Source organism: Nicotiana sylvestris, chromosome 11, assembly GCF_000393655.2.
Source record: "Nicotiana sylvestris chromosome 11, ASM39365v2, whole genome shotgun sequence".
In the NCBI taxonomy this organism is placed as follows: Eukaryota; Viridiplantae; Streptophyta; class Magnoliopsida; order Solanales; family Solanaceae; genus Nicotiana; species Nicotiana sylvestris.
The window spans coordinates 88,061,679-88,079,147 of NC_091067.1; the positions used below are offsets into that span (position 1 = coordinate 88,061,679).

The following is a 17,469-nucleotide window of genomic DNA, read 5'->3' on the forward strand; positions in this document are numbered from 1 at the left end:
TATAATTTAGTAAAAAAAATATTATATTATTTAAATTTTTAGTAAACTACAAAATCTGAAAACTAATCAAATAAGTATTACACTAGAAAGGAATGTACAAAAAGAGGGGATGCAGATAATGTTATGATATTTATATTTTTAATTAATTAAAAAATAAAAAATAAATAAACAACACTCAAGAAATGTATCAATAGTACTAAGTACTTGCTAATTTAATAATAAAAATAAAAATGAACAAATATTTTATTTGATTACTATATGATGTGTATTCTTTAATTTTTTATAGATTATATTATATTTGTGCATACTATATTAAATAATAAAATATAACTAATATTTATTAAATTAATCTAATATATTAGTTCATAATTTTATAAGATTAATATTCTGTTAAATTTTTTGTCGTATCGCGTGAGTTTTTATACTAGTAACAAAGAAAGAAAAAGAAATTCTTTGAACAAGGTACACTTGTTACCACTCCTGTGTTGCCAAATGTCATAGCATTCTTCTCTTCTATTCCATAACTTCCTTTGGTTCTCTCTCCATTCTTGCGCCATTATTTCTAGCATACTGCAATAAATACTCATTTACTATCTTATTCATCGTTTCTTTGACTCCCTTTTTTCTTTGTATTTTTCTCCACAACTTTGAACTTTCAATTTCACAAATAATCATTATTAAATTTATAATTCTCCTTCAACATAAACTTCCCCTCCCCGTAGATTCCTAAAAATGGACACAAATGAAGAAATAGCATTGACCCAAATGAGGAAATCAGTTGAAAAGCTTGGTTCTTCCACTGAGGTAAGCATAATTGACTCCCTAATTCTTTCCTCTTAAGTGTAAAGTTTTAACTCTTAATTTGTACTGAAAATCAGGTCTTTTTTCTTTTTTTTGTTCAGGGTTATGGAGAGCAGACACTAATGAGGTTCTTGATTGCAAGATCAATGGACCCACAAAAAGCTGCAAAGATGTTTAGTCAGTGGCAAAAATGGAGGGCAGAAATGGTTCCAATTGGGTACATCTCCGATTCTGAAGTTGCTGATGAATTAGAAGCTAAAAAAATTTATTTGCAGGGATTATCCAAAAATGGGCACCCTGTTATGATTGTCAAAGTTAACAAGCATTTTTCTTCCAAGGATCAAGTTCAATTCAAAAGTAATTTCTTTTCTCCCTCAGAGTAAACGTTCTTCTTTAAAAAAAAATATTGCATTACCTTTTTTAGTTGTCTTGGTTAGTTCATTATTACTTATCTTTTTGTGTTTTTAAGATAAGAATATTCTGGTTGGTTCACTCAATGATGCCGTTTCTTAATCTTTTATTTTCCTAGTAATGGGCTATTGCACATGTCTTTAGTTTAAACAATCTTGTAGTTAGTTGTTAATTTCTTGGACTTGACTTCTTGTCGTTTAAAGTGTGCTAGCGTTAGGGAATCTGTAGCAGGAAAATAGTTTTCTTTCAAGTAATAAAAATCACTAATCCGTGTGACCAATAATATTTTATTGAAAGGAATACTATGTGTAAGGGTAGTTGATTATGTTTATTTAATTACAAGTTGATTTGTTAATATTGAACTGATATCTAACCAGCTATAAATTTTAAAATGACAAAAATTGATCCATAATATTGAACGTGGTAATGAGTGGGCGGGTCAAACTTGAACGAGTCAATGCGGGTCAAATCAGTAAATGGTCCATGAGCAAACCCGTCTAACTTTGATTGTGTCAAAATGGGTTGAGTCGAATAAAGTGTCATAAGCTAACCTTGTGTTACGGTCTATCGCAAGGAATGGAACTTGAGTCCCACATCGGTACTACAAAGTGCTGATGTGGGTTTAATATGGCCTTGGGCTCTCCCACCTAAATAGCTAGCTTTTGGGGTGTGGTTCTCCCTAGGTTGTATCAATGGTATCAGAAACACCCACCATCCTTTGTGTCCCCCGTGCTTTGGATGGTGACGTAGGTATTGCAGTGTTCGTCCGGGGCTAGGAATGTTTATATTGCCTTAGGCTCTCCAACTAAAGTGGATAGAATGAAAAGTTTAAAGTTAAATTGTTTCTAAATATAAAAGTGTGTTATTCTTTTACAACAGACTAATAAGGAAAGTGTGGCATTTAAATTGAAACAAAAAATATTTCTCAATGTTTGAATTTGACTCTTGATGTTTGAGTTTAGGTTGCATTTTGACCCGCAGGATTATACTATTTTAACCAAATAGTTTAATGGGTCATTTCAGATTCAATCTATTGGGTCAAGTTAACAAATGAGTCATAACACAACCAACTTAATATTAGACGGGTTGGCAGATTTACCAAAAATGGGCTGTTTTTGCCACCTTAACTGCAAAGATGGGCAATGATTTGTAGGTTTGGAGGGCCTAATCATATGATTGCCCATCATAAAACATGTGCTGCTTGTCCCCTTCTCTATTTCTTACATAGATCTTTTGAGTTACTTGTTCACTTTTAGCTTTTTCCTTAATTGTTGTCCTAATTTTCTGTTAATAGATTAGTTAAACACTATCTTGTCGGACTGATAATGAAATTTGAAGGCCTCAGTGCTCAATATGGTTGTCTTGGTGTGTAGTTTTGTTGGCTTATTCTGGCATGCAATAAATTGGTGTTCTTCCTATATAATAGAATTTTTCTGTGGCCTTTTCTTATAGCTTCTTGTTTTATATCATTCCTTTAAACACCCTACTATAGGTGAACTTCCTACTTGGTGAACAACGACGACGACGACCCAGTAAAATCCCACTAGTGGGGTCTGGGGAGGATAGTGTGTACGCAGACCTTACCCTTTTTGCCGAGGATCTTTCGGCTTCCTACTTGGTGAAATGACTATAAAAGGGGTACGGGAACTCTTAAATTCCGAAAAATAATGTTTTGAGTTATCAAGGAACAATAGTTAAGGACATATACCAATCTATTTTGAGTTATTAGGGAACACTGGTTAAGACTTTTTCACCAAAATAACAACATCTATAGTGTTTACCAAGTTGTAGGATCGTAAATGAATCATTTTACGGTATTATTTTCTCTCGTATGCGCCCTTATCTCTGGTAACATAAAAGAGAAATTATTTGTGGTGACTAGTAATCGAATCTTGAATGAATCCTTCAGAATTCTTCTTTCTGTAGAATGTTAATTATTGCTTTTAACCAGAGGCGGATCCAGTATTTAAGCACTGTAGGTTCAATTTTTGAGATATTTAGTATTGGAACCATTATATTTATAAAGTTATGGGTTCAAAGTTCAAACCCACTATATATTGCAATTTTAGCGAATTTTTATACTAAATTTATACTCCGTAATGAAAGTACTGAGTTCAAATGAACCGGTACTATCACACTACATAAGACTCTGCTCTTAACAATAAAGTTAGTATTGACACACTTGCCTCTTTTGCAGAATTCGTGGTTCATCTACTAGACAAAACAATTGCAAGGTATCATTTTCATTCAACCATGTTGCTCTTTGACCATATCGAAAATTGCACATGAGGAACTACTTCTTAACTTTGTAAAATTGATGTTTCTTTACGTAAATCGAAGTGTCTGAGAAATTGCTTGAGAGAGAGAAGGAACATAGAGGTTTGTGCTGATATTTCTACCGAGCCAGCGAGAGACAGAGGTATGAGTGTGTGCATGTGTGTGTGCGTGCGTGAGAGAGAGAGGAGGCAAGGGCAGCCCAGTGCACAAAGCATCCCGAGTTCAATCAAGGTCCGAGGAAGGACCGCACCAAATGGTGTGATGTAGGCAGCCTACCTTGATGCAAATATCAGTGGCTGATTCCACGGCTTGAACCGGTGACCTATAGGTTACATGGAGACAACTTTACCATTGCTCCAAGGCTTCCTTTGAGAGAGAGAGAAAGAGAGGACATTCTGAGAAATGGATGCATGTATTTGACTAGAAATAATATGAGCAGACTGGTTATGATAGTTCTTTGTTGGGCATTATTCTGTTTTTGCAGACTGTTGGACACTAAATTTTTTGTGTTATTCACAAAACTAGGTATACTGCTCAGAAGATTGGGCATGCATTTGTTTGGGACTGTAGATCCTTTTACATTTTATTATTGTAGTCACTCTAATATCTGTCTTTTCAATGAGGAGTGAAGTAATGATAGAAACCTTCTTCTCTTACTTGTCCAAGAACTGATAATAATGATAAACTGCTTAGTGAGGTAATGCTATCTAAAGAAGAGGATTGCTTTCTCTTTTGTATGGGCAGTGATAGTGATTTTTTAAAGGGGCACAAAAGAAAGTGCAGAGGAATTATTTCTCTCCTGTTATCTGATGCAATAGAGTTGATGGATTAGGAGGTGGGTAAAAAACTGAACTTTCTTACCAATAAAATGTTAAACCGCTTATGTGGTTGCAGCTTAAGTTCTACCTTGATATTTATGAAGAAAATGAGCATCTACAAGAACCTAAAAGTGGCTTAGCATCTAGTCAGAATGACATTATCAATGCGAGTAGCATGCTTGCATGCTCCTATGTTAGGTGGATGCAGAATTGGAAGGATGAAATGGGTACAAGTATAGAGGAGTATAGACACTAGTTACGTCGTAATATTACAGACACTATTAAATAACCTGGAAAATTTATCTTTTGGAGCAGAATTTCATTTGGTTAAAAACTCTGGTCGATTATCACCTTGGATCTAAGGATAGGCAATTTAAATTGTAGATTTCATCTGGTGAATCAATTGTGATCTCATGTGCATGGTCAGTCACCTGTTTCTGGAGCTCTGTAGTGGGTAAAATTCTAGCTTCTCCAACTTCTAGCAAGTAATGACCGTCAAAATGACCCGAATCTCAATTGTGTTCCTCCAGTTAAAGAGTAGAAAACATTTCCGCGTTGTCATTTCCTAAATCTCTATCCATGTATAAGAATGTAGAGATTGCAGCACTGAAGCGATACCAGATTTTGTAAATTGTACCAATATTTGCTATTACTTGTATTCCAGAAACAGAAAATTTTCCCTTTCCTTAAAGCACTTGATAGATGTTCACAGTAATATGGTAAATTGCAAGTCATATCCAGTAAGATTCCTACCATTAGAGGTCTTATGACTTTGAGACTCATGAAGTTCCTCAGCTTTTGTTTCTCGCCAAATATGTTTGTTGTGCTGAGAATCGTGGTTTTGTTTCTAACTTGGACCTCTTTGTGCTTGTTTCAGCTCTTTCAATGGTAGAGAAATAGGAAATGAAAAACTTATTGGAATTCTTGATCTCCAGAATATTACCTATAGCAATGTTGATACTCGTGGATTAATCACTGGTTTTCAGTTTTTACAGGTAACCCCTTTATGAAAAGAGATAGTAGTAACTGTACCTTTGACAGTAGCAACTCAGAACCTTATACATCTGCTGTTAGCTATAAGACAGTTCAAAGAGTCAAGATTAACGGCTTACTAGAACATAACTTACTAGACTATGTATGTAGCTGGTATTTAACTCTCACATGTGAGGTATCGTTAAAGCTTTGATTTGCATGCACTCTGAGATGCCGTTGGTGTAATGAATAATTTGGATATGCTATCCACTTAAATTCTCTGAAAATTTCGGTCAAAATCTTTGTTGCTCTTAAACTCTTGAATCTTGATCTAGACTAGTAGTAGCATATACTGAACATCTGAGTTGGTAGTGCCACATAATAATAATAATAATAATAATAATAATAATGATACAATTTTGTCCAGTTCTTATTTCACTTATGTTCTGTTATATTGGTGCTGCTAGCTACATTTCACACAGTTTCTTTCTACAGGCTTACTACCCTGAGCGTTTAGCTACTTGTTACCTTTTACACATGCCACAGTTCTTTGTCACTGTATGGCGATTTGTTTGTCGCTTCCTTGAAAAAGCAACTCAAGAGAAGGTATGTCAGTGTGCATAATGGCCCATCGATTGATATTACATTTTAACAAAATGCAATAGTAAACGAATAGTCTTCAATACTAGATCATTTCTGCAGCTATATATCTCAGATTTTTGTGCATAATTTTCTTCTTGGTGGAAACAATATTACGGATCAAACATTGCTTATAATTAAGTTCCCATATTTCGCCTGAAGCAAAACTTATTATGCTATGCAGATCAGGATTGTTAGAAGTGAAGAAGAAAGGGAAAATTTCATCCGAGAGGTTGGTGAAGACGTCTTACCGGAGGAGTATGGAGGGCGTGCTAAAATTGTACTTTTGCAGGATGTTGCTGTGAACTACTAACACAAAGAAGAGGATTAATAGAAAGGGAAAATAATAAGAGCAAATCATAGGCATACTATTTATGTTACTAAATTTGTACACCTGGTTTCCTTGTCTTATAGAAAATCCAGAAACGTTCTGTAGTACTCGACTGCCACAGTTTAACCTGACTCTTTCCAGGTGATTGAGTAAATTTGCAAATCTATAACTAGAGAATACCATAATAAAATGTGAAAAGTGTTTACAGTTTACATTATCAGTAAAATTGAATGTTCTATTTTATGGCTCGCAAAGCCAACAACCTAAATTATCCATACGGTTGTTCCAACTCTCAATACCACAACTTTATATCTTCCACTTTCTTTTTAGCTTTATACTGTACCTGTCCCAATCTAGTACTGTATTCGGACGGGTGTGGCGGTGGCGGATCTAGTATTTTGGGTTCTGGGTGGCTCGATTTTTTTTGATAAACTTACTACACACAACTATTTTGATACGACGGTGAAAAAAGTTACCGAGAAAACTCATATTTAATATTATGGACATCAATATGTGCTGAGAATACAATTAGTTAAAAGAAAAAATTAATGGATTTTACCTTTTTTGAGGAACTATTAGTCTTTAAAAGGGGTTGAACTTTGTGATTTTTTAAGAAGATTTTTTTTCTTTGCTATAGAGAGTTAGGTAAAGCAAAATTAAAAATAAAAAGCAAAAATCAAAGGTCAGCCAAAAAAAAAAGTAGTATTGGGTTAAGAAAGTGTGCTTGAAAAATAAAAAAGAAGACTTAATTAATTGAGGGAAATATTTATTAAAAAAAAAAGAAGAAGAAGGAGGAGGAACAAAGTAGCCTTGAATATAAGAAAAGGAAATATTTACCTGGTTGAAAAGTGCTCTTGCGAGTACTGAGTTTCGAACTTCCTCTCTTTAACATCATTAAACTTTTAGCACCGCTTCTCTACCAAAACACCCACCAAAGTTTTTGTTTCATTGACCTTGTATATCTATTTCGTTTAGTTTTCCATGGAATTATACCTACTCCAAATTAAGGTTAATATGCTTAAGCATCCAAAATTTGTATATAGATCCTCCCCTGATGCTATTGAGCGAGGAATACACCTCGTCTCATCTAAGACGGCTAAATGCATCTTAAAGTGTCACGAATTTAAATTTTTATGATCTCTTGAACATTATTACCTAATTAGGACTTCGAGTTTAAATCTTAATTATCTCTTGATTACTATTACCTAATTGCGTCATCCTTGTTCACTACGTTAACAGTAAAATTGATGACAATGTTTAAAACACACATTTTATATATCTAGCAAAAATATATTTTTTTTCCAGTACTCCTTATTGTTTATTAAGCAAACAACACATACTGATACATTTGGTAGCTATTATTGCCACATTCTTTTCTTGAAAGAGGATTTTCTCAAAAAAATTCAAAATTCTTTAAATATGAATAATATTATGGTTTACAATACTTCTTAAATTTCTATAAACGAAGTGATCAATCTCACACAAGAAATCGAATATTTTGATCCTTGCATTCTAACTCCTATCATTCTTTTTGAAATATAGTACTCCTGTGTTTTTATTTTAAATATAGTAATCCTATTGTACAACTCCCGGATATGATGCATTAGAGAAAAAAATGCATGTTTGATATACTTTTTCAACTATGTATTACTAATGCAAGTATTAGTTATACAACCTATTTGGTAGTAAAAATTGCACGGGGCGCCCTATTTGGTCGCCCCCATTTAACCTATACCCGTTTTTTTTTAAAACTTTTAACTTGTACCCACTTTTTAAAAAACTCCAGCCCCCTTTCTCCTCCTCCTTCTCCCTGTGATCTCCATATCTCTCCGGAACGTAACATTCATGTAACAATATCTCTCCTTCTGTGGCTTCACTCAATTTCTCAGAAGCCATCTTATTATACATAATTAAATAATTAAAATCTTTATTTTAATTTGCTTCTTCAATGTTTGTCAAAAGAAAAATCAATTGTGTTACCGAAATCCCAATTTAAAGTGTTGCAGCTCAAAAGAATCTAGTCTTCTTGACATTTATGGAGCTATAATATCCCCAACAGCTAAAATAGTACTTTGATCAATGAGGGGCGGCTCAACAAAACTGGTGGCCTAAAACCAAAATATATTAAAAAGACCCTAAAACTTCTTTTATAAAATTAATATATTATTGAGACACAAAAAAACTTACATAACTTTGATCTAGTGGTGAGTGCAACTCATGATGTATGAGTTGGGCACACATCATATGGTATTGAATCCTTCTCTTAAGTAAAAATGGTACAAGGTGAGCCTATTATCCATTGTGTTTTGAACCTTGCGTCATTGGTCAAGGGGGTTTCTTAGTTAAAAATATGAGACACAAAAGAACTTGTTTTTTGATGTGTGGATCAATCAAATGTGATAAAAAAAATAATTAATTTAGAGAATTTGAGTTGAAATTAGAAAGTAAAATCGTGAGAATCACAAAAAAGGACTATACATAAAAAAAGAAAAATAAAATTGATTAGAAGATAATATATTATTTAATTTAGTGAGAAAAATTTATCCAATTAACTCAATCAATCTTACGTCTATCAAATATTAAAATTTATTAAAATTTAAAATTTTTTATTAATAATTATATAAATATAAATTATGAAATATATATTATTTTTGGGGGGCCTTAAATATTTGGGCGCCTAAGTCAAGGGCATAACTTGCCTTAACCTTGAGCCGCCCTTGAGTCCACCGCCGCTTCCCGCAAAAATGAACACTCCAGCACTTTCTGTCCGCCACAACCATTTCCTCCACGGCGGCGCCACCGCCATTCCACGACCGCGCTCCATCGCCACCTCCACCTCCCCTTTCCGCGTCCGCATGTCTCTCCAAGAGAACGGCCCATCCGTCGCCGTCGTCGGCGTCACCGGCGCGGTCGGTCAAGAGTTTCTCTCCGTTCTCTCCGACCGTGAATTCCCTTACCGTTCACTCAAACTCCTCGCAAGCAAAAGATCAGCTGGTAAATCAATGAAATTCGAAGACAGATTATATACAGTTGAAGAGCTCACGGAGGATAGTTTTGAAGGGATAGATATAGCATTGTTCAGTGCTGGCGGTTCTATTAGTAAGAAATTTGGACCGTTAGCGGCTCAAAAGGGGACTATAGTGGTGGATAATAGCTCGGCGTTTCGAATGGATGAGAACGTGCCTCTCGTGATACCCGAAGTGAATCCTGAAGCAATGGCGCATGTGAAGCTAGGTTCTGGAAAAGGAGCGCTCATTGCTAATCCCAATTGCTCTACTATTATTTGCTTGATGGCTGTTACTCCTCTTCATCGTCGTGCTAAGGTGACAGTTTGATCTATCATGTTCTTTTTCCTGGTATGTTTAAAGATGTTAAGTTGCTTGTTTGATTGAATACGGGGTTTTAGATACACAAGAAGAAAGACTAAAGCTTGTGATTTTTATATGTTTATGAATCATATCATTCAGGGTAAAATATGAAGTTTAAAACTAAATTATTTCTAAGTATTGAAAGGTCCGTTTTTTTTTTGGATGAAATAAAAAGGAAAGTGTACCATATAAAATAGGGCAGAGGGAATGGTGGAAATGTTGAGAACATCTTGTTTAGATAACTGTTAATATGAGAATTAGATGTTTCATGTACTTTTGTTGTTTAGAGATTTGTATGTTAGTAGAAAATTTGGAGAACATCTGGTTTAAAATTGTTAATTTGAGGTAGATAGGTCAGTAGAAATCGTGGAGAATGTCTAGTTTAGAATGCGGTTAATTTAAGAAGTACATCATTGGTGTATTTTAGTTTGTTTAGATATTTATTTGGCATGTCTGGAAATTATGTATAGAATTTTTAGTTTAGAGTACAGTAATTTATGTATTAGATCTTTCGTGTCCTTTTAGAGTTTGATACGACATGCAATTTTCCGTTTTCGATTTATATATGAACAATGTATATCTTGTGGTAATTGTTAAATTCTTTGTTTCAATTTATGTGACGTAGTTTGAGTTGATATGGAGTTTTTCGGAAAAAAATGAAAACTTTCGAAAAACTTGTGGTCCGAAGCATGTCATAATATTTGTGTGGCTAAGATATTTCAAACTTGTGGTCTAAAGCATTTCATAAAATTTGTGTAGCTTATAGAAGTTCTCATTAAGAGTAAAATGAAAAGTTTAAAGTTATATTATTTTTAAATACATAAATGCATCATTCTTTTGGAACAAACTAATAAGAAAAGTGTGTCACATAAATTGGAACCGAGGGAGGACTTCCTTTTACTACATCTCAACCCCAAAATTTGGGGTCTCCATATACATCCTGCTCTATTTGGAAGTGTATTTAGAGAATTCATCATTATTATATTATTTTTATCTGGCATATGAACCGGCTGTTACTTGCAAACTGACATATACATAGTGCTCTTCTATTTCTTATAAAAACAATAACAACATCATTTTTTTTAAAAAAATCAAATAGTAGCACCAATGCGCATATAGATGATCAAAAAGTTTAGGCTCTGGCTTTTTCCTATGGAGATAGAAGATTATTTTTCTTTTTTTTTTTTTGATGAAGGGATATTGGAGGTGGCTGATTGTTAGGATTGCTATAATAGCTTGTTTTGATTGTCTGGTGTAAGAGCAATTAATTTGAGGCTAGATATATTGGTAGAAAGTGTAGCGAATGTCTAGTTTAGACTGCAGTTAATAGAGAATAGATCATTTCCCTTAGGGCTCGTTTGGTACGAGGGATAAGGGATAATTAATCCCGGAATTAAATTTGAGATGAGTTTATCCCACATTTGGTTTGGATAAAATCGTTATATAACTAATCCCGGGATTGTAGTATTTTTTTATCCCCAAAGGATGGTGGGATAACTAATCCCAGGATAATTAATTATGAGATAATTTGCTTCCCAACCAAACGACCCCTTAGTTTGTTTAGAGATTTGTTTGGCATCTCAGTAGAAAATGTAGAGAATAATTTGAGAATTAGATCTTTCATGTCCTTTTAGTTCGCTTAGATATTTGTATGTCAGTATAAAATCTGACAAATGTTAATTTGAAAATCTTTCTCTTACACATGCATCTTCATGGTAGTTGTGAACCCTTTAGACCAACAGTTGATAGTCTAAGAACCGACTCAGTTCAGTTTTATTCATCCTATGTAGATATGCATATTTTCAGGTCAAACGCATGGTTGTTAGTACATATCAGGCAGCTAGTGGTGCTGGTGCTGCTGCAATGGAAGAGCTAGTTCAGCAGACTCGTGAGGTTTTTATTATGCTTCCTTTATTTTCCATGGCTTAATATATCTAGTGATTTTAGGTTTACCAATTAAAATCTCATGATTTGATTGATGTTGCCTTGTACACATTAGGTCCTGGAGGGCAAAGAACCAACTTGCAATATCTTTAATCAGCAGGTCTCGCCTGTGATTTCCCTTCTCAATGCTCAATTGTTTCTGAAATAACAAATGAATGCAGTGCCGTCTAATTGCTTCTTTTACAAAATTGTGCAGTATGCTTTTAATCTTTTCTCACATAATGCACCTGTTCAACCCAATGGATATAACGAAGAGGAAATGAAGCTGGTCAAAGAAACAAGAAAAATATGGGTAAGTATACTTATTAAAATCTCATGATTTGATTGATTTTACTGGGTATGTTGTTGTTGTTGGTGGTGGTGGTGGTATTCAATGATCATGTTTGGTCCTAGAGACTAAAATAAAATAATTGGCCATCTACTGTATTAACGCATTCATTCTGCTTGTTACCAGAATGACATGGATGTCAAGGTTACTGCAACATGTATACGTGTTCCTGTTATGCGTGCACATGCTGAGAGCGTGAATCTTCAATTTGAGAAGCCCCTTGATGAGGTAGCCTTTGCTAAACTGCAGCAAAATCTGTTATTTATCTTCCTGTCTTGACAAATGGTTCTTTTGCGTTTCAAATGAACTTTTTTTTTCTTCATTATCTTTTAGGCATTGAACTTGTGTTCATTTGATACTAAAATGCATAAAAGCTGTTACAGTCTAGGTTTAATTGCCGAAAAGTGCAAGTTCGTGTGGAGCACTGCGAAGGAGAATGTACCATCAATTAGTAATGACATAAAGAATAAAAAAAAGGTTGCTCTAAGGATCATATCTTAACAGTTCCATTCAGTACATCATATTTAGTTGTGCGCTGAAGTGGCATGAAACTGCAGTGATATATGAAGTCCTTGCGTAATAGTTACCACAAATTGCGAAATTTGTCTTGCGGCTGCTTGAAATTTATTAAATTTTGAGCTTATTGGCTAGAATATCTATTTGATGAGTTCAACTCACCTGAAACAATGATGCAGTGAGATAGCTAAGTATTACATAACAATAAATTTTAGCTTTTCTATAATCTTGTGTTAAAATGAAATTAATCATGTGAACTATGTTTGGTCAGCAAATTCTGCCAATTTTCTGTTGCTAGTCATCATGGGAAAGAAAGATAAAAATAAGGAAGAGATTATTTCTTCTTTTTGATTAGTGTTGGTGGATCAACTGGAGATGATTGTGTGCGAGTACTTTAAATGTGTTCTTTGTGATCCATGGAGTGAAGAGATCCTTTTTGTAATTATTCTCTTACTCTCTTTACCTCAGGATAAATTACTTGAAGCTTTTCTTGAACTGTGCAGGATACTGCAAGGGATATCCTTAAAAATGCACCAGGTATAATTATCATTGATGATCGTGCAAGTAATCGTTTTCCAACCCCACTTGAAGTTTCCAATAAGGATGATGTTGCAGTTGGGAGAGTACGCCGCGATGTTTCCCAAGATGGAGATTATGGGTAAGAATTGGTTTATAGGCAAGTGTTTTCTCTACTTACTTTGCAGGACCTCCAGGCTAATGACTTATTTTATACAGGCTGGACATCTTTGTTTGTGGTGATCAAATACGCAAGGGAGCCGCCCTTAATGCCGTCCAGATTGCAGAGATGCTGTTGTAGTTTTGCGATATAGCTTCATTAAAAAAAAGGTTTTGCGACCCGAAGGTTCTATTTTTGCTTGAATGTAAGAGACGTAGAACCTGAAGAAGATAGAGGTGGTCGTGTTTTCCTCTTAACAGTTACATTTTGCTCATTGGGGTTTGGCAATCTTCATTCTAGTTTGAGGAGAAATTTTGCTTCAGACTCTCGTTTCTGCGAAACTTTTGTTATTTATAATAATTGTGTTGGCTGAGCTAATGAGTTGCCCTTAGATGGCTAAGCGAGTCTTCCATATTTTACTTCTTGGTTTTCCAGTTTTCTCCCTTTGCGCAATCGGCGTCTATTTTCACGAGAGTTGAGTGAAGTTGTATCTAAAACCAAGTTCATGTGCAAGTTGCTTTAAGAATACTGTAGTTAATGCAATCATGCAACCAGTTATTCCATTTCATGTTCTCTGATCAAGCAAATCAGAGTTGATTATGGGCGTGTTTGGTATAACGGAAAATGTTTTCTGTTTTTCCAAGAAAATATTTTCTTGGAAAACAAGTAGTAATCTTATTCATTTTCCGGTGTTTGGTACGCAAATTAAGGAAAATGACTTCTCAAGGGTATTCATAAATAATTTAGATATAATGAACATGAAGCCATAAACTTTCAAACCAACAAGAACCCATAAATTTCATAAATTTTCGAACCGCTAAACTTTCAAAATTGTGGAATTTCGAACCCGTAAACTTTATAATTTCTGAATCCGTAAACTTCCAAACACATAAACTCGAACTCATAATTTTGAAACTTGTAAAATTTTGAACCTTTAAACTGATAAATAAAAAATTTAAAACTGAAAATATATTTAAAAAATATTTTTTTGGGGGGAGGGGAAGGTGAGGGTGGATGGGGGTGGGTGGTGCAGAAAAACGAAAAAATAAAAATTTGAAATTGCAAAAAAAAAAGGTAATTTTTTTTGCGAGGGGGAAGGGGGGTTGGAGGGGTAGTAGAGTGAGTGGTAACGGAAAAATTAAAATTTGAAAAAGAAAAAAAATCTTTTTTTGGAGAGGGGCTGGGGTGGGTTGGTAAGGGTGAAAAAGGTTGAGAAGAAGTTTTGGAAAATGTTTTCCCTTCTCTTGATAAGGAAAATTTTTTCCTACAATTGGAGTTCATATGGAAAATATTTTCCAAAACATTAAAGTCAACCAAACATGTGAAAATTGAAACAATCTTGGTTTGACGTTGAAGGGACGTTCGTTTTGAACCAGAAGAGATAGTAACATTGACACCAGGAAAAGGGTTGATTATTGACATTGTCTTAAAACCACAGCGGCATCAACAGCAATTCTAGAAGGGTAGAGGCAGGACTTGGGATGTTTTTAGTTTTGTCCCTTGCGCTTCAGAGCAAGAAGTAGCAGAACTTTACTGTAACTTGCATCAAGTTTTGAATAAAACCCTTCATTCTGGTCAATTCTTTCAAACAGTTGATCAACTACACTGCTGCCGAAATGCTCTGCTATAAGCCACTCAAAAGCTGCTCTAAGATGACTATTATTCTCTTTAGCATTAATTGGCTGATTCTTAAAAACAAATGGATCTGGTGTCTTCATCATCTCAATGCTGAAGCAGCCATTTCTTTCAACCAGATTTACCATCTCATCTGGAGTTGTGATGTAATAAGGCAAGTTGAAGGAGTCCACTTGAGCTTCACTGATTATTCCCTATAACCGCAAAATTGGTTATTTTTCAAACTGTATATAAATTTCATTCATCCAGCTAACAAATTAACCACAGTCAACTATCAATTGATTAAAATGCACACATTTTGTATGGTAGTGTATTTGTATGGCAATATATATATTTCTCTAAGCGAGGAAGCTGAACAAAAACAACCTCATTTAGCATAAATATGGTAGTCACATAATTCTGCAGTTAATAATATATACTTCAGATTTGTGGGAGACCATTAGTAGAGGAATCAAAAGGTCATATTATACTTAAGTGAATGTTAAATGACTCAGTCAAGTAGTACAAGAAGTAGTATCAAATATTGATGAAGGATTAAAATCACAATTTTCCATGTTCCTTTGGTAGAAAAAGAGAGAACTAAGGAACTCACATCATTAGCCATATCCATGAGAACAGAGCCAATGGCATCAAAAGTAAAACCAATCGCGGTCTTCGAACGATGAAATCCTTGAGGAATAGCTGGTATGACAGGTAACAGTAACCCTCCAACAACAATCTCTTTAGCTCTGGCATTCAGGAAGTTATTGACATCCTTAGCAAACTGAGCTGCATAAGCTTCAGCTACTTCATCTGATGAAGTTGAATAGAAAATCTTTCCTCTATTCCATGCTGGAGACTGCTTGTTTTCTACTTCTATTGGCACTTGTGATAACCAGCAAAGTGCATAAGAAGCATGCATAATGTCAATGGAGGATTCGGGGAATAACCGGCTGTGGAAAGAACCAGGAACACCAGCTGTGAAGTATTGGTTTTCAGGTGGTAGGGAAGCATAGAGTGTATTGAAATCATTTGTGGGAAGATCATTGAAGAATACTTGGAACTCAGTAGTAGAGAGGCCTTTTAGTGCATGTTTTTTCTGCACTGCTTCTATTATATTTTGAACTGCAATGTAGGTGTTAGGACCAGTTGAACAACCTAAGTCTGCAATTCTAATTGTGTTTGAAGTGTTGGAGATGTCGAGTAACTTGCTTATTGCCTCGTTGACTGCTTCTTTTGTAACCATTAGACCTTCTCTCTGCAAACAATCATAGGTATGTAAGATTTTCAATTAATGCAAACATTTTCTGTCATCAGGGATATCTAATATCTTTAGTTATTTCAAAGAAAAAGGAATAATCTATAGGCAGTTGAACAAATTCGCAGTAAGTATTACATAATCAAGAAAATAGTTATTCTAAACTACCTGATAAGTGGAGTTTTTGGAGTAACTGTATGTGCCATCTCCACCTTTCATTGGCAATGGTTTCAGTAAAGAAGATGCTTTGCCATCAGCCATCTTTTACTATCTCTGTCGAAGTTGGGAATTGTAGTGGTAAAGAGAATAGGACGTGGGGTGCTTTTTAAGGTTGTTGGATGACAGATGGTGGTTGAGCTAGAATTTTCATCAATGGTGTCAAAATATAAAAAAAACAGATACATCAAAAAGTTTAAGAGAGTTAACGTATAGTAAATATACATAGAACAAAAAAAATTATCTAACAATACAGTGTAATTTTCCGACAAAAGAGTGTCAATTGACGCTCCGCCACCAGTGACAGATGAATATTCAGTAAATGTAGCTTTTTATACATTTGAATGAATGGTCTGGACGACTGTACCATATAAAATTTTGAATCTAGCACGCAACCTGATATAAGAAATTATTACACCTATTATTTTTAATAATATTGGATCAAGACGAACTTATTTGGAGCGATACAGACAATGAGGATTCATGTAGCCAGGCATTGAGACATTATTTCTATTGTTGTTGTTGATTTGTTTTACTACCTGATGTAAGACGCATTGTGAGGTTAGTGACCATTTTTACTCTTATTCTTTTCCTTTTGTACTTCTAGTGTATAGCTCAAAAGTTAAAAAGGGCAGAATTTTAAAAAAAAAAAATAATAAAAAAAAGAGCATCATGTTCAGATATTTCTTTTCGTAGTGGGGACAAAGTTATAGATTAGTAACATAATTTAACCAGTTTTTTCAGCATGTAAAAGGAGATGAGATACAAATATAAAGGCACAATGTAGAGTATGGTTCATATTCAAAATTCTTAGCTAGCGTTTGGCCATAGATTCTCAAATTTGTTTTGAAAAATCTGATTTGGGTAAAAGTTGGTTTGAAGATGAAAATGTGTTTGGAAATACGTTTTCAAAATATATTTCCCAAGTTTATTTAGAAAAACATGTGTATTATTAGGGATTTGGTCCAAAACCAGCTATATTTGGGTTTTGGGATTTTGTCAAAATACAGGCAAAATCTAGGGCAAAACATGTGTTTGCCAAATAAAATCCAAATTTATTTTAGCAAAATTTATGACCAAACGGGTATTTAAATACTATTATAAATAGAGAATATTATGAGATGTCACAAATAAAGGACGAAAGGGAAAATGAGAAACAAGATACGGAGATATGCTTCTAAATGCCACAACATGTAACGTTTAAGTTTGCAAAATTGGATGGTTGCACTATTCAAGGGAGTAAGGGGTGTGGTGAAATAGTGGAACCCTCCATCCTTAATCAAATATTTCGGATTCAAAT

At 34.4% G+C, this 17,469-nt stretch overlaps 3 protein-coding genes across 3 annotated transcripts; 2 read left to right on the top strand and 1 right to left on the bottom strand.

Annotated features, from left to right (window-relative positions):
* Positions 1 to 445: 445 nt before the first annotated feature.
* On the top strand, positions 446 to 6,475 carry LOC104230364 (SEC14 cytosolic factor). The gene is made up of 6 exons (XM_009783150.2): positions 446 to 804; positions 903 to 1,158; positions 3,410 to 3,446; positions 5,185 to 5,302; positions 5,775 to 5,885; positions 6,103 to 6,475. The coding sequence occupies exons 1-6, from the start codon at positions 733 to 735 to the stop codon at positions 6,229 to 6,231; spliced, it is 723 nt and encodes a 240-aa protein (XP_009781452.1). The 5' UTR covers positions 446 to 732; the 3' UTR covers positions 6,232 to 6,475.
* A 2,428-nt stretch (positions 6,476 to 8,903) lies between these two features.
* Positions 8,904 to 13,459, top strand: LOC104230363 (uncharacterized). Its single transcript, XM_009783149.2, has 7 exons — positions 8,904 to 9,572; positions 11,424 to 11,510; positions 11,617 to 11,661; positions 11,758 to 11,853; positions 12,016 to 12,117; positions 12,909 to 13,063; positions 13,141 to 13,459. Exons 1-7 carry the CDS (start codon positions 8,994 to 8,996, stop codon positions 13,220 to 13,222), a joined length of 1,146 nt encoding a protein of 381 aa, XP_009781451.1. The 5' UTR covers positions 8,904 to 8,993; the 3' UTR covers positions 13,223 to 13,459.
* Positions 13,460 to 14,466: 1,007 nt separating this feature from the next.
* LOC104230362 (loganic acid O-methyltransferase) lies at positions 14,467 to 16,283 on the bottom strand. Its single transcript, XM_009783148.2, has 3 exons — positions 16,122 to 16,283; positions 15,309 to 15,953; positions 14,467 to 14,910 (listed from the first exon to the last, which is right to left on the bottom strand). The coding sequence occupies exons 1-3, from the start codon at positions 16,212 to 16,214 to the stop codon at positions 14,569 to 14,571; spliced, it is 1,080 nt and encodes a 359-aa protein (XP_009781450.1). The 5' UTR covers positions 16,215 to 16,283; the 3' UTR covers positions 14,467 to 14,568.
* Between the last annotated feature and the right edge of the window lie 1,186 nt (positions 16,284 to 17,469).

Coding starts and splice junctions, on each gene's coding strand:
- LOC104230364 (XM_009783150.2), top strand. CDS start 733: ATGGACACAAATGAAGAAATAGCATTGACCCAAATGAGGAAATCAGTT. Junction 1,159..3,409: donor GGATCAAGTTCAATTCAAAA/GTAATTTCTTTT, acceptor CCTCTTTTGCAG/AATTCGTGGTTCATCTACTA. Junction 5,303..5,774: donor CTGGTTTTCAGTTTTTACAG/GTAACCCCTTTA, acceptor TTCTTTCTACAG/GCTTACTACCCTGAGCGTTT.
- LOC104230363 (XM_009783149.2), top strand. CDS start 8,994: ATGAACACTCCAGCACTTTCTGTCCGCCACAACCATTTCCTCCACGGC. Junction 11,854..12,015: donor AAGAAACAAGAAAAATATGG/GTAAGTATACTT, acceptor GCTTGTTACCAG/AATGACATGGATGTCAAGGT. Junction 12,118..12,908: donor TTGAGAAGCCCCTTGATGAG/GTAGCCTTTGCT, acceptor TGAACTGTGCAG/GATACTGCAAGGGATATCCT.
- LOC104230362 (XM_009783148.2), bottom strand. CDS start 16,214: ATGGCTGATGGCAAAGCATCTTCTTTACTGAAACCATTGCCAATGAAA. Junction 15,954..16,121: donor CCAAAAACTCCACTTATCAG/GTAGTTTAGAAT, acceptor GATTGTTTGCAG/AGAGAAGGTCTAATGGTTAC. Junction 14,911..15,308: donor TCATGGATATGGCTAATGAT/GTGAGTTCCTTA, acceptor TTGCGGTTATAG/GGAATAATCAGTGAAGCTCA.